This window comes from Equus asinus, chromosome 20 (assembly GCF_041296235.1).
Source record: "Equus asinus isolate D_3611 breed Donkey chromosome 20, EquAss-T2T_v2, whole genome shotgun sequence".
NCBI lineage: Eukaryota > Metazoa > Chordata > Mammalia > Perissodactyla > Equidae > Equus > Equus asinus.
Window position 1 is genome coordinate 93,501,198 of NC_091809.1, and position 15,992 is coordinate 93,517,189.

Consider the following 15,992-nt stretch of genomic DNA (forward strand, 5'->3'; position numbering starts at 1 on the left):
ATTTCAATCAGAATAAACTTGTGAAAAAAAATATTTTAGAGAATTACATTCTATGATTTCAGTTAAATAACTCAACATAGGAAAATAGGCAAAGTGAAGTAGGTTTTTCTAAAACAAACAAAAAAATAGGTTGTCTTACTGTTTCATTGAGTACCTCCTAAATGAAGTAAATTTGAAAATGAAAAGAAAACATCTTTTCCCATTCTTAACAACTGATGTTGAAACGTTGAAAAACATTTAGGTGAAGAAAGTTGGTTGGAGAATAAGGGAAAGAACAGATCACTCACTGCCTGCTCACGTGATTCCCCGTGGTTCTCATTTGTCTTTTCAGATCTCTGTCGTATGATGGCAAGAAAACAGCAATTCCCTCAGTCTTGAATGCTGTATTATTTTCTAGCCAAAGCACCGTAGTGTGCGTGGTTAGATGTTAGAACAAGGGCTGAATCCTTACAGCTAGAAAGCAGGCTTTAGTGATGTCAAACTTAGATTTTAAGACTCTTCCTTTTTTAGGCTTCCTCAGTCTCTTCCTTAAATGTTGATATTTCAGATTGTCAGAACTTCTTGCATTCTAGAAAATAGTACATAATATACATTTTGTTTAAAAAAAAAAACAACTAAGATTGTTTTTCCAAGAATAGGGATGGACTTGTGTTCCTCTTCTCTCATATGATCCCCTAAATTTTGTACCCCGTTGAAATTAGTGGTTCACAGGTAGGTGTGGAACAGAACAAAGAGAAATGAAGTAGAGACTGCCATGGCCATTACACCTGATGACCACAGCCTCATGAGTGCATGTGTCAACCACTAACTTTGAGAACTCTCTTAAATTAGCAAATTAAATCCTTCTTTGAAGGAAAAAAAACACATTTACCCTCCTTCTGGCTTTATGGGAGTGCAAGGTGATAGAAGAAAAGAGGGATCAGTAATCTTTCTAGTTGCCAAGTATAGCAGTAATAGACTGTTGAAATTGCTGTTTACTTGCTGGTTCTTTATGAAATAAAGGAGTGGATGGGAGTTCCTGTTCTGTCACTTATTAAATGATTAACCTTACCCCAGATAATCTCCCATTAACATTGTCTTTACACAATGATGTCATTGTGTACTGATGACTTGCAATCAGTCTCTTGTGTTAAAGAGTAAGTAGCTTAGTAAGTTGTGTTTACACATCATTCTGGTTTTGTGGTTAATGTGTATGAAGATTGTCTTATCATTTTTAACGGCTTCTTAAGTGACTGCAAGAACCTCGTTGTTGCGTACTTGTGATCTTGGAAGGGTTATTTGTCCGTCGGTCTTCCTGTGCAGTTCTCCCCCTCGGCTGCCCCAACACACATGCCCAGTATCACTAATTACTCTAACTAAGAGAATAAGAGAGGTCTCCAAAAATTAGGACACTTAAATCATATTTGGAAAGATTTGGTTTGATCTGTTTTGATTTGGTTTGGCTTTGCAAAAGTGGAGGTGGAGGAATTGGAAGGAGGTGCTGGAAGCCATTTTCATGATTTAGAATATAATTATATATGCAGTCTAACTTGTATATGTTTCTCTGTAGCATTTAAAATATCCTCTGTTTTCTAAGCAGCTTGGTTGTTTGGTCAAATAAATGATTCATTTGTTTTAAACAGGTCAAAATGAAGATGTTCTTAAAGGGTCCCAGATCACATATGTTACAGGTGTAGAAGGAGATGATGTTGTGTCTACACAAGTAGCCACAGTAACCCAGTCTGCGTTGAGTCAGCAAGTTACACTCATATCCCAGGACGGGACCCAGCATGTAAGTATCCACCAAAAGCCAAACAGTTAAATAATATTTCTCTGAACCTGGGCTTGAGAGGCAGGTTGGGTCTCAGTTGAGGAAAGCCTTGAATATCAGGGCACAAAGTTTGGACATCAGCTTGTAGACAGTGCTCGATCTCCTGAGAGTTTTTCAGTAGTCTGCTGAAAGAGAGTACATGCAGGAAGATTATGGAGAGAGAAGGTTTGAGACTCTGTAGAATTCAGATGGTGCTATTGGTATAGTTCAAAGGTGAGGTGATGAAGGTCAGAACCACAGTGAAATTGAGGGCTTGAAAAGTAGTGGATCCATGTGAAACACAATTCAGAGAAGGAGTCAGATTGGTGGCTGATTGGATCCAAGAGATGAGATTAAGAAATCAGCAGAGCCTTGGCTGAGGTGATGAGGGTGTGATGGCATCATTAAAAGATCCTGGCGAGGCATTGATGGGCAAACCTGTAAAATTGCCAAAGTGTGGCTCTCTCCCTACCTGGAGTCAAGGGAGTTCACTGAATTGATAGTTTCACAGCTTCACAGAGTACTAGGCCTAATCCTTGTATAAGTCTACTCTGTGGGAGCAAATAAGCATTTTACAATGGAATAAACTCTCTTAGAAAGAGGTCATCAGAAAAATTGAGTATTTCTTAAATGCATTTCCTCTTCTCCATCTCTACTGCCAATTTAGACTCTTACTTTTCTCTCTTCTGACTTCCTGCAATAATACAACTTCTTCCCAGGTATCCAATCTAACCCTTCCCTAACCATCCTCTACCTGGACACCTTTCTAAACAAACAAACAAATTTCATTATGCTCCCTGCTTAAATCCCCAGCACCTCGCCATCGCTACAGTTCAGACTTCTTACATGGTATTCATGACCTTTCACGATTGGCCTTTAATAGCTTCTCCAGACTCATCTTCCACTACTTCCAGAGCAGCATCTGGCACTCTCGCTGCAACTAATCATTTGCAGTCCCAGAGAGTGTCATATTCTCTTATATCTTTGTGACTTTGCCTTCTCTTCACTCTCTGCCTGGTGAACTCCTAAAAATTCTTCAAGAGCCAACTGAGTGGCCATTCTCTATAAGGGCCTTGAAGATTCCTTAGAATCTTCACAGTATTGATAGTTTCCCCAGGAAAAGCAGTGTAATGGCTGTTCTCTGGTAGTCCAACTTGTTATTATTTTCTAGGTACCACCAGCCTAAAATAATTCAGACAATTTCATTTTTAAGTTCTGGCTAAGGCTGTTTTAGCCCCTGGTGGAAAAGGGCATTTGGGGTTCATTAAGCCCCTATATCTACCTTTTCCACAGAGAACTCTCCTTACCTGTCTCTCTCATAGCTTTACCTTCCCTGATTAATCTGCCCTTTGTGTTGATAACTGTCAACATGCTGATGTTAACCAGGAGGCAAGACCTATTCAGGATTGGAAAATACAAAGCACTTGTACCATCCCGTTCGTCTCCCTCCCCATCACTTTTGACATCACCAATTCCATGCAGTACTCTTTGTCCACTGACTGGCATGCGAGAGTAAACATATTTACCAACCCAGTTTTAATTCAGCATCAACCCTAAGACACTTTCTTGAATTAGATCATCACAGACAGAGGCCCTTTGGAGATCATTTGATCTAACCTCCCTCGCTCTCTGTACGGGAAAAATTCCCTCTACAACAGCCCAAAACAGATGAGGCAGTTTCTCCCTTAGGAGGCAGCCTATCCCATTGTTGGATGATTCTAGCCTTTATCAGACTGGAACCTACCACAGTGTCATCCACTCATGGCTCCTCTCTGACCATATAGAATGAGTCTAATCCCTCTTCATCTGTTCCAAAATAACTATTTTCCCCATCCCAATGTTGTGTTTTCTCTAAATGTAACCTTCCCATTTCCTTTAGGAATTAGAGTTCTATTCCATTCCTTTAGTCAATTAAACAATTATTGAACATCTACCCAATGCCCGACATTCTGGTAGACTAATTTGGGGAGTACAGAAAGGGGGATATCATAGTGTCATAGGAGAGAGACGTTCCTAAAATGAACAATTATTTCTCATAATGATGGGTATATAATTAAGGGATATGTAAAGTGTTTTGGCAGCCTGAAGGAAGGAGTAAACGATTCTTCCTGAAGGAATCTTCGAGGCCCTTATTGAGAATGGCCATTCAGTTGGATCTTGAAGAATTTTCAGGAGTTCACCAGGCAGAGTGAAGGGAAGGCAAAGTCACAAAGATATAAGAGAATATGACACTCTCTGGGACTGCAAATGATTAGTTGCAGCGAGAGTGCCAGATGCTGCTCTGGAAGTAGTGGAAGATGAGTCTGGAGAAGCTATTAAAGGCCAATCGTGAAAGGTCATGAATACCATGTAAGAAGTCTGAACTGTAGCGATGGCGAGGTGCTGGGGATTTAAGCAGGGAGCATAATGAAATTTGTTTGTTTGTTTAGAAAGGTGTCCAGGTAGAGGATGGTTAGGGAAGGGTTAGATTGGATACCTGGGAAGAAGTTGTATTATTGCAGGAAGTCAGAAGAGAGAAAAGTAAGAGTCTAAATTGGCAGTAGAGATGGAGAAGAGGAAATGCATTTAAGAAATACTCAATTTTTCTGATGACCTCTTTCTAAGAGAGTTTATTCCATTGTAAAATGCTTATTTGCTCCCACAGAGTAGACTTATACAAGGATTAGGCCTAGTACTTAATAAAGATTGCCAAATATGACAAGAAACATTGACTGATTTGTAAAATACATTGTTTTGCAGGTCAACATATCTCAAGCTGACATGCAAGCCATTGGCAATACCATCACAATGGTAACGCAGGATGGCACGCCCATCACAGTCCCTGCTCATGATGCAGTCATCTCCTCAGCGGGAACACACTCTGTTGCTATGGTTACCGCGGAGGGTACAGAAGGGCAGCAGGTAATTGCTTTTTTCTTTTATATCAATCAATACATATATATCAGTATCAAAACTGTTACCCAGATGTTAAGCACACCAACTTCAGACTGAATCCCAGTTTTACAACTTCTTAGCTACATAACTCTCTGAGTCTCAATTTTTCCTCAACTGTAAAATAGGAGTGATTGTTGCATCTACCCTATAAGGTTGCTATAAGGATGGAATGAGATAATGCATATAAGTACTTAGCACAGGCATTTATTAAGTGTTCATTATTGGTAGCTCTTTCTGTCATCATCATCAGATACTCATTTGCAAAATTTACTTTGTTTAATTTTTTGAATATATATTATTACATCACATAGTTCAAAAATCAAGAAGTCTTTCCAGGTATGCAGTGCAAAGTCTTCCTCCCGCCCTTGCCTCCGTCAACCAGTTCTTGCACTCATAGAGATAATCCACTTTTATTAGTTTCTTGTGTTTCTCCCAATGATTCATTAAACCTATACAAACAAATACAAATAGTCATCTTACCCCACGTCTTTTTTTATGATAGTAAATGATACTGTTCTTCACCTTGGTTTTTTTTTTTTAACTTAATAATACATATAGAAAATTTTTCTATTTGATTATATGGAGAGAGAGGGCTTCCTCATTCTTTTTTTTGGGGTGGGGGGAGGAAGATTGTCCCTAAGCTAATATTTGTTGCCAATCTTCCTCTTTTTGCTAGAGGAAGATTGTCCCTGAGCTAAGATCTGTGCCAAGCTTCCTCTATTTTGTATGTGGGACACTGCCTCAGCATGGCTTGATGAGCGGTGTGTAGGTCCACTCCCGGGATCTGAACCCGCAAACCCCAGGCCACTGAAGTGGAGTCTGTGAACTTAACCACTACGCCACTGGGCTGGCCCCTCCTCATTCTTTTTTTAAGCTATATCATATTCCGCTGTATGGACATGCCATAATTTATTTCAAAGTCTTTTGCTGCTTTAAACAACACATAACCTTGAGCACATGTGATTTTTCACGTGTGTGACTGTATCTGCTAGGTAAATCCCTAGAGTGGAATTGCTGGGTGAAACGATACATGTGTTTATAATTGTGCTGTTGCCACACTTCCCTTCGAGGGTTGTGCCCATCTACATTCCCACCTGCAGCGTTTGAGAGTGCCTCTTTCCCTTCTGCATAGTTAACAGAGTTGTATCAGATTTTAGATTTTTGCCAATATGATGTATCTCTTTGTGGCTTTAATTTTTTGTTTCACTTAAAATAAATGATATTGATTAATACATTTAAAAACTGTTCTTGTACTTTGCTGAGGGCAATGTTGAGTCTCACTACAGCTACCTTACCCTGTTAAATGATGGAGTCTGTCAAAATTAGTAGCTCTCATTCTTCCTGAATTCATTTATAGATTCATTACCATCACAATCAAAATTCCAGCAGGCTTTTTTGAAGATATAATCAGATTCTAAAATTTACATAAAAATGCAAAGGACCTATAAAAACCAAAACAGTCTTGAAAAAGAAAAGTGCAAAGTTGAAAGTCTTATACACCTTGATATACAAAACTCAGAATCATAAAGTTTCTAGAAGAAAAGCGAATATTTTTCCAACTTTTTAAGGCAAAGATTTCTTGGCCAGGATACAAAATGCACTAACAATAAAAGAAAAAACTGATAAATTGGACTTCATCAAAATTAATTCTGCTTACCAAAAGAAAAGACACCATTAAGAAAAAGTTTGGATAAGCCCCAGACTACTATATATATGTGACAGTGGACTTGCATTGAGAATATATAACAGACTTCTACAAATCAACAATAAAAAGATGAACAGCCCATTAAAATGATCGAAATAGAGGCCAGCCCAGTGGTGTAATGGCTAAGTTCACACACTCCACTTTGGCAGCCTGGGGTTCGCAGATATGGATCCTGGGAGCAGACCTAGCACCACTCGTCAAGCCATGCTGTGGTGGCGTCCCACATGAAATAGAGGAAGACAGGCACAGATGTTAGCTCAGTGACAATCTTCCTCAAACAAAAAGAAGAAGATTGGCAACAGATGTTAGCTCAGGGCCAATCTTCCTCACAAAAAGACAAAATAAAATTTAAAAAAACGACCAAAATACGTAAAATTTTTTTAAATGAGCAAATCATTTGATTGCTCATTTGAACAGACCCCTCACAAAAGAATATATGTGAATGACAATAACATAAAGTGCTCAGCATCTTTAGTCATCAAAGAAATGCAAATTAAAATCACAATGAGAAACTATTGCAGGCACAGGAAGATGGCTAAAATTAAAAAACAAAAGCAAATGTTGGCAAAGATGTAAAGCAACTAGAACATTCATACACTCTAGTGGGAGTGTAAAATGATGCGACCACTTTGGAAACTGTTTGGCAGTTTCTTATAAGTCGAACATACCTCTGCCCTATGACCCAGCAATTCCACTAGAACATATACTGAACGGTTCCACTTACTCAAAATCCAAGAAGAGACAAAACAAACCCATGGTGCAAGAAATCGGAGAATGCTGCTTGGCTGGGGGAAGGAATTGATGGAATGGAGTATGAAGGAACTGTTCTATATCATGTTTTAGCTAGTGGTTTCACAGATGTATCTGTCAAACTCAACAGAACACCTGAGATTCATGTATTTTTATTGTTTGCTAATTACACCTTATGCCAAAACAAAAACAATACCCAACTATCACCTTTCAGGCTGTCTTATGGAATGGTCCCACCCAATCAGTTTGCAGTGATTTCCATGGCTCTAGGATTCCCGGGTGGGTTTATAGCCCAGCTTGGGTAAATACATTTCGTACCAGTTATACTTACAGGTCTGGAAAGATAATGACTCTAAAGCAAACATTCTTATGTAGCTTATCTGTAGCCTATGGACCAGGAAAATTTGCAGGAGAGGCAGCTTTGAGGGCTGGAGTGAAGCCAGATAGCTTCCAGCAACTAGGAGTATCATCACAGGGCTGGGGGTTTCACCTGAGGACCAGCTGCTGCCACTGCGCCTTCTGCTGTAACTGCAGGCCACTGGGCAAATGCTGACTCTCCTGTTGGGGTGTTCTGACTCCACCCGAGGATTATCTGTAATGCTTGCGTTGGCTGCAGCTGGAAGAAAACAGTTGGTCCTTCCCTAAATCTTTTTTCTTTAATTAAGGTAATTGGATGTCTTAGACTCAATTTTCCAGGTGCCTCTGGAATCTGGGTTAGCAAGTATAGACAGCAGAGTCTGTGCTCTCCATCTATTTTAGTAACTTCAGATTACAAACGTAATGTATATTCTTAAAGGCATAGAATAGAGAGTCGAGAAATAAACATTCATATATATAGTCAGTTGAATTTTGACAATTAAAATTTGACCATTCAATGGGAAAGGACAGTCTTTTCAACAAATGGTGCCGGGAAAACTGTATATCCACATGCAAAAGAATGCAGTTGTAACCTTACCTTATACCATAAACAAAAATTAACTTAACATGAATTAAATGGAGATAAAACTATAAAACTCATAGAAGAAAACATAGGTGAAAATCTTTATCACCTTAGATTGGGAAATTATTTCTTGTATGATACCAAAAGCACAGGCAGTGAAAGAAAAAAATAGATAAATTGAACTACTACAAAGTTAAAAACATTTGTGCATCAAAGGCCACTACCAAGAGAGTGAAAAGACAACCTACAGAATGAGAGGTAATATTTGCAAATCATATATCTGAGAAGGGATTAATATTTAGAATATATAAAGAATTCCTATAACTCAACAGAAAAACAAGCAAGCCATTTTAAAAATGAGCAAAGGACTTGAATAGACATTTCTCCAAGATTCACAGACGGCTAATTAGCACGTGAAAAGATGTTCAGCATCATTAGTCATTAGGGAAATATAAATCAAAACCACAGTGAGGTACCACTGCACCCCCGTTAAGATGGCTGTTATCCAAAAAATGGAAAATAACTGTTGGCAAGGATGCGGAGAAATTAAAACTCTTGTGCATTGCTCATGGGAATATAAAATGGTGCAGCTGCTGTGGAAACAGTATGGCAGTTCCTCGGAAAGTTGAACATAAAATTACATGTGATCCTGTAATTCCACTTAAAGGTCTATACCCAAAAGAATTTAAAATAGAGACTCAAACTCAAAATCAGCTCTAATCCCTTGATGTTAAAATAACTAGTTTCAACATTTAGGACTATTTACTTCATCTTTTTTTTCTGTGTGTGCGCATGTGTGAACAAAATTAGGATTATAATACAATCTTGTATGCTTGTCATTCACCTAACACTACATTCTGAGCACTTTCTCATATCAATTAAATGTTCTTTTAAAAGGATTTTTAATATTTATAAAATAGTTCATCAAATGGATAGAACATAATTTATTAACTCATTCCACATACATAAGTTGTCGTACAAGCCTCTGATTGTTTTCATAGGAAACAAATTCTAGGCATGGAATTATTAGATTAATGGTAACAACTATTTTAAGCTTCTTGCTACATACTGCCAAATTATTTTCCAGAGCGTTAACAATTATGCCATGGATCTAAAAGCTTTCTTGTTTCACTGTACTCTTGCTGGCATTGAGGATTGTTATTTTATATTTGCATAATTCACAAGCAAAAGTTAGATTCTATTTTTATTTTCATTTGTCTGACCACTAGTGAGGTTGAACATGTTCTTCATATTAGCCTGCAATCTGTTTTTTCTTAACTGAGGCAAAATTTACATACAATGAAATACACAGATTATAAGTTTACAATTCAGTGAGTTGTTAAACATACACAGCCATGTAACCGCCATCCCAAACAAGATACAGAACATTTCCATCTCCCTACAAGGTTCCCTTGTGACCCCTTCCAGTCAGTCTCCACCCTTTTAGGCAACAGCTGTTCTGATTATATTCCTTTTGTCTGTTCTTGAGCTTTGCATAAATGGAACCACAGTATGAATTCTTCTGTATCTGGGTTTTTTATTTAACATAACATTTTGGAGATTTATCCATGTTATCATTTATAATATCAGTTCATTCTTTTTCGTTGCTGAGCAGTATTCTGTTGTAGGAGTGTACCAAAATTTGTTGATACATTCTCCCGTTGATGATCATTTGGGATGCTTCCAGATTGTGCTTATTATGAATAAAGTGGCATTAAAAATTCTAGTACAAGTATGTTTGTAGACATAAGTTCTCATTTGTCTTAGATAAATACCTATTAGTGAAATTGCTGGTCACAGGTATATTTTTTTACCTTTATATGAAAGTGCCGACCAGTTCTCCAAAGTGGCTGGACCATCATACGCGCCCACTAGCAATGTGTAAGAGTTCTGTTTGTTTCGTATCGTCACCATTTGAAATTGTTAGTTTTTTAAATCTTAGCTATTCTAGTGGATGTGAAATGGTATATCATTGTCGTTATGATTTGCATGTAAAAAAGTAATACATCATAATCCCAGTTGGTTCTGATGTATTAGCCTTTTTATATATTACTGGATGTAATTTGCTCTTTGTGTCAATGTTCATGAGTGATGCTGGTCTCTAATTTTTTAAGGTTCGTCTCTGGTTTCAGTGTCAGTGTTATGCTTGCCTCATAAAACAAATTGTGTTCCCTTCTCCACTATTTTCTGATAGAGTTTGTGTAAGATTGGTATTATTTCTTCCTAAAAGTTCGATAGAATTCACCAGTGAAACCATCTGGGCCTGGAGGTTTCCTTGTGGAGAATTTTTTTTATTATGAATTCAAGTTTTTAAATAGATATAGTGCTTTCAAGTTATCTATTTCTTCTTGTACCCATTTTGATAAGTTTTGTTTTTGAAGGAGTTTGTTTCATCTAAGTTCTCATGTTTATGACATAAAGTTGTTCGTAATATTTCCTATCCCTTTAATGTCTGTAGGATCTGAAGTGCTGTTCCCTCTTCCATTCCTGATATTGATAATTTGCATTTTCTTTCTCTTGCTCATCTTTCTATGGCTTTATGGATTTTATTAATCATTCACAGAACAGATTTTTACTTTTATTAATTTTATCTCATTTTTTCCATTTTTTATTTCATTGATTTCTGTTCGAACATTTCATTATTTCCTTCTATTTACTTTGTGTTTATTATTCTTTTTCTGTCTACCTAAAATGGAAACTAAAATCATTCATTTTAAACCTTCTTTCCTAATATAAGCATTTAAAGCTATAAATTTCCCTCTAAGAATTGCTTTAGCTTCAATTCACAAATTTTGAGACATTATTTTAAAATTTTCTGTCAATTTGAAATATTTTCTAGTTTCTCTCATTTCTTCTTTTACCCATAGATTATTTAGACTTACATGGCTTAATTTTTAATATCTTCTACTTTTCTAGATATCTTATTGTTCTTTATTTTTAATTTAATTCTGTTATGGTCATAGAACACGTTCTGTAAGGTTTTTTTGGAAATTTGAGACTTGTTTTCCATGTGTATTTCATTGATTCCTGTTGTATTCCATATTTATTTGAAACGAATGTGTATTCTGCACTTGTTGGGTGTAGTGTGCTATAATATAAAATAGGTTAAAGTGGTTGATAGTGTTGTCCAAATATCTTATAGCCTTATTAATTTTTTGTATCTTTGTTCTATCAGTTACTAAGAAAAAAGGAATTAACATCTCCAGCCATGATTGTGGATTTGTATCATGTCTCTCTTTGAGTTCTGTTAGTTTTTTTGTTTGGTTGGTTTTTGGGTTTTGTTTTGTTTTTTTTTTTGAGGAAGATTAGCCCTGAGCTAACATCTGCTGCCAATCCTCCTCCTCTTGCTGAGGAAGACTGGCCCTGAGCTAACATACATGCCCATGTTCCTCTACTTTATATGTGGGACGCCTTCCACAGCATGGCTTGCTAAGTGGTGCCATGTCTGCACCCAGGATCTGAACCCGTGAACCCCAGGCCGCCAAAGCAGAACATGCAAACTTAATGGCTGCACCACCTGGCTGGCCCCTCTGTTAGTTTTTTTACTTCCAGTATTTTAAAGCGCTCTTATTAGGTGCATACATATTTCATTTTAATTCCTCAAATGACTTCCTAACTGTGCCCTTCGGTGTTATTTTTTTGTGGTTGCTCCAGAGATTACAATATGCATCCTAAAGTTACTGCAGTCTACTTAGACTTAATACTGTCCTCCTTTACATAAAGCCTAAGAACCTTGAAACAGTATATTTTCATGCATGCCCCCATTCTTTGTGCAATTGTGATATATGTTACATCTGCATATGTTATAACCCCCATAATGTAATATTATGTTTTAGCATTAAACTTTTAATCTTTTACGTAAGTTACAGGAGGATGGGAAAGAATACTTTATACTTATCCACTAATTTATCATTACCAGTGCCTTTCATTCCTTGCTGTAGATTTGCGTTTCCATATGGAATCAGCCCTTTGGCCTGAAGCTTATGCTTTAGCATTATTTGTAGTGCAGATCTACAGTGACAAATTCTCTATTTTTATTTATGTGAAAATATACTATTTTGCCTTTGTTTTTGAAAAGTATTTTTGTTTTGAAGGATATTATTGCTAGATACAGAATTTTTGGTTGGCAGTTATTTTTTTCTTTCAGCACTTTAAATTGTCTCTGTCCTTCATTGTGTCTGATGAGAAGGCAGCCATCTTCATATCACTGTTCCCCTGTATATAATACATCACTTCTCCTCTGGCTGTTTTCTAGATTTTTTTCTTTAGATTTGCTTTTTAGCAATTTGATTATGATGTGGTTTTCTTTGTATTTATCCTCTAGCCTTCTTATATATAATTGTAAGACATACAACATTATAAAACATCATATATTAACGTATTTTGGTTTTGTTTTTTTGTTTTTTACCAGATTTAGGAAAAGCTCAGCTATTATTTCATCAAGAAGTTTTTATTCTGCATCATTCTGTGTCTCTTTTCCTTTTGGGACTCCAATTATTATTCTGTCTAGAAAAAGCTATATTTGTGGTTTAAAAGCTACAAAAGCATTTTAACCACTCTGACTAAATGCTTCAGGAACAATATAGATTCATATAGATTTCCTGGAATCTAAAATGGAAAATGAGTATAACAAGATATGTTGCCATTTATCAGTAATGCTACTGGTCCTTTCAATTTTCCTGGTTAAATGGAAATCTAGTTTTAAATGCAACAGGTAAACAGGAGAAAAGAGTATGTTATCTACCACTGTTCCAAACTTGAAGATAAGTAGACATTTGAGATGTGAATTAGTTCACATGCATAACTTCCCAGGCAGCCACTTAGTGGTAATAGAACCTAGGCAGTCATGTCTCCCCTGGCTGATGGAGCCTGCTGTAGCAGCTCCACTTGTCCAGGGTCCTCCACCCTGTTTGGCCATTGGCTCCCTTCATAACCTTAGATAAGTCCATTTTTCCTGAGCCTCAGCTTCCTCAAATAAAAAAGAAGAATCCAGAATAGACAATATATAAGGTCTCCTCCAGCTTTCGGCTTCTACAAGTCTATGGTCAGGGGAGTATTTCTTTTTGAATGTGAAGACAATCCCTTGCATTAAATGGATTTTAACCTACTTAAATCATAGTTTTAATTCTTCTGTGTATTTTATTTTTTTAAGGTTGCAATTGTGGCTCAGGACTTGGCAGCGTTCCATACTGCCTCATCAGAAATGGGACACCAACAGCACAGCCATCACTTAGTAACCACAGAAACCAGACCTCTGACCTTAGTGGCAACATCCAATGGCACCCAGATTGCAGTTCAAGTGAGTACCAGGGCCGCTGTCCTCAGTTGACTACAGCCCTACCCCTAGCTCTCAAGCTCGCACACTGCTTTATGCATAACCCTTACCGGAGGCAGGGCACAGAAGGATCTGTGTCACTTAGCCACTTTAAGGAAATTGCTGGAGTTGAGATGGACTCAAAGAGACCAACACTTTGTTCTCTACTATCTTTGCATATTCTAGGGGAATTTATAACAAGACAAATAAAGCTCTGGTATATATCCTTGTGTGCACCCGGCCAACCATCTTTACTCTCAAAAGAAAAGTCTAATTAGGCAGGATTCTATAAAACTCCTAAGAGCTGCTCCTTGGAAATGAACCTGTGTAAACATAGACCCTAAATTAGTCCTCTGAGAATCACTGCGCAGCCCTGTTTTCCAGTGGGGAAGGTCAGAAGACCAAAACATACCATTCTCCAGGAAGTCACTGGATTCGAGCAGAGAATCGAGTGCTCGCTGCAGATTACCTTTCTTTGCAGAGAGTTGTTTTTCATGTGTTTACCTGGAAAAGGGTTAGAACACATGCCGGAAAATGCCAGCGATTGGTTTTAGTTTAGTCTATGGGCATAGACGCCAAAGGCTCAGGAAGCGTTCTAAATATCTCCATTGGAAAAGATGAGCATCTCTGTCCCTTGCATGTGTGAAGATTTATCAAAATCCTAAACAAGGAAACTGCATTCTTCTCCCCTGCAGGAATTTGTTTTTGCCCTCTTACTGACTAGATCAACAGCAGCATCTTAACAAGCCCCGGTGTCAGAATTACAGAGAGAAATTTTACTTCTGGCGTATGATGTTTCTTTGACATTAACTTGGCTTTGTGCACGTTCCTGTTTCAGCTTGGAGAACAGCCATCTCTGGAAGAAGCCATCAGAATAGCATCCAGGATCCAACAAGGAGAAACGCCAGGCTTGGATGATTAATCCTCAGAGCAGCGGGGCAATAGCGCAAGAGGAGCCTTTCACCTGCAGGCAGCAGAGATCCGTGAAGCCCGGGCCCAGGAAAATTAGAAGCTTTCCGTTCCTGAAACACTGTACACATTCTTATGCAAGAGTGGAGAACATTTTATTCTTAACACTTTTGTGTATATAATCCTTGGAATAGATTCCCAAACTGATTCATTGTGTACAAGGAAGTATGAAATTGGGGCAATATAGTAAATTTTCGTGTTACTCTTTTATCAAATCGCAAACTCCTAGAGTCTACATGCAAGACCAGTGATGTCTTACGGAGTCTTATGATGGATTTTTAACTTACTGTGAAAAAAAAAAATAAAGGCTGTATCTAAAATGTCAAAGGTTCTATACGTCAAACAATCATAATTCCAAAAGCCATCATGGATAATAAAGGATGTGAAGCCTTCAGATATTTCCCCCAGTTGGTAGAGTGTCTGCAGTTTTTGTTCTACTGTATCCTTTTCCATTTTTATTTGTATCTCACAGTTTGAAGACTATTCATTATAGTTTTCCATCCCTGTTGAATACCCACTCTTCAAGCTAAAGTGCTAATTATATTAGCATTACATTGGATTATGTATAAAATCACAAAGTTTGGTTATTTAAAATTAAAAAGTTAAATTCAGTGCTTTGTTTTTGTTAAAGATTTTATTACTTAGTGTTCAGTTTTTTGTTACTGTTTTTTAAAAATAATGAACTATCAAAGTTTGACCACAGGCTGGAGCCCGGGATAAGAGTGCTGTAATCGGAAATGGCTTTACTCTGAAAATTAGGCTAGCGGGATGGTGTAAATTATTTATTTTTGCTTGTGTACTTTTGTTTTAAAGCTTATTTACCCTAAAGTTTATTATTAATTTTGAATACAGCAATTTTTAAAATGTTACCTTTATATTTGTTTTATTAAATTGGTATGGGGTGGCGAAAAGTGTTGCAGAAAATACCACAAATGTAATAGATTATAACCCAGCACACATATACTGAGTATATTATGTGCCAAGCACAGAATAAGTACTTTTCCGTACATTTTTATGTACTCATAACAATTTTGTGAGATATATGGGATTTATCTCCATTTGTACAGGAGCAAACTGAGGGTCCAAAGAGGTTAAGTGTCTTGCCCCGGCCTCACAGCTGTGAAGAGGCAGGGCACAGACTGAGAACCCGGACTTGGCTTCTCCCGAGTCCACTGTGTCTTTCGGCCACACCACAACTGCCTTCTCAGATGATAATTTGTGGCAGAGATTATCCAGATGAGCTTTGGTGATTTCTGATTGCCTAGAGACCTGAGCACTTGAAAAACCACCTCTGATGTCGGAAATTCAGCGTAGAGTCCACCAAAGCCCCCAAAAATAAAGGGGGTGGAGTGAAGGGTTGTCCTGCGGCAACCGCTCTTTCACTGTCGTTCACCGTGCTTTGTTGGCAGAGCTGAAGTGTGGCTGGTTTTCATTTCAAGCTTTACAGTAAAAAGGAAAAAATGTTGTGCTGTTTTATTTAATATAAATGTTATCTTTGATCAGTTTCTTTGAAGTCTTGCTAGAAAGGTCAAGACTTAGTCATTTGAAATGGGAAACCCTTCAGGGTTGGGCAGGGGGTGGTTGCTTTCCC

At 37.6% G+C, this 15,992-nt stretch overlaps 1 protein-coding gene across 6 annotated transcripts in view; it reads left to right on the forward strand.

Moving 5' to 3' along the window:
* The window catches only part of ZNF143 (zinc finger protein 143), a 61,359-nt gene extending 46,347 nt beyond the window's left edge, over positions 1–15,012 (forward strand). For all 6 annotated transcript variants that reach the window (XM_014844197.3, XM_070491085.1, XM_014844195.3 and 3 more), the window contains 4 exons: positions 1,623–1,771; positions 4,529–4,690; positions 13,271–13,417; positions 14,271–15,012. In XM_014844197.3, coding sequence (XP_014699683.1) covers positions 1,623–1,771; positions 4,529–4,690; positions 13,271–13,417; positions 14,271–14,354 — 542 coding nt within the window. In that variant the 3' untranslated portion in view covers positions 14,355–15,012. The remainder of the gene's footprint in view (positions 1–1,622; positions 1,772–4,528; positions 4,691–13,270; positions 13,418–14,270) is intronic.
* Positions 15,013–15,992: the final 980 nt, after the last annotated feature.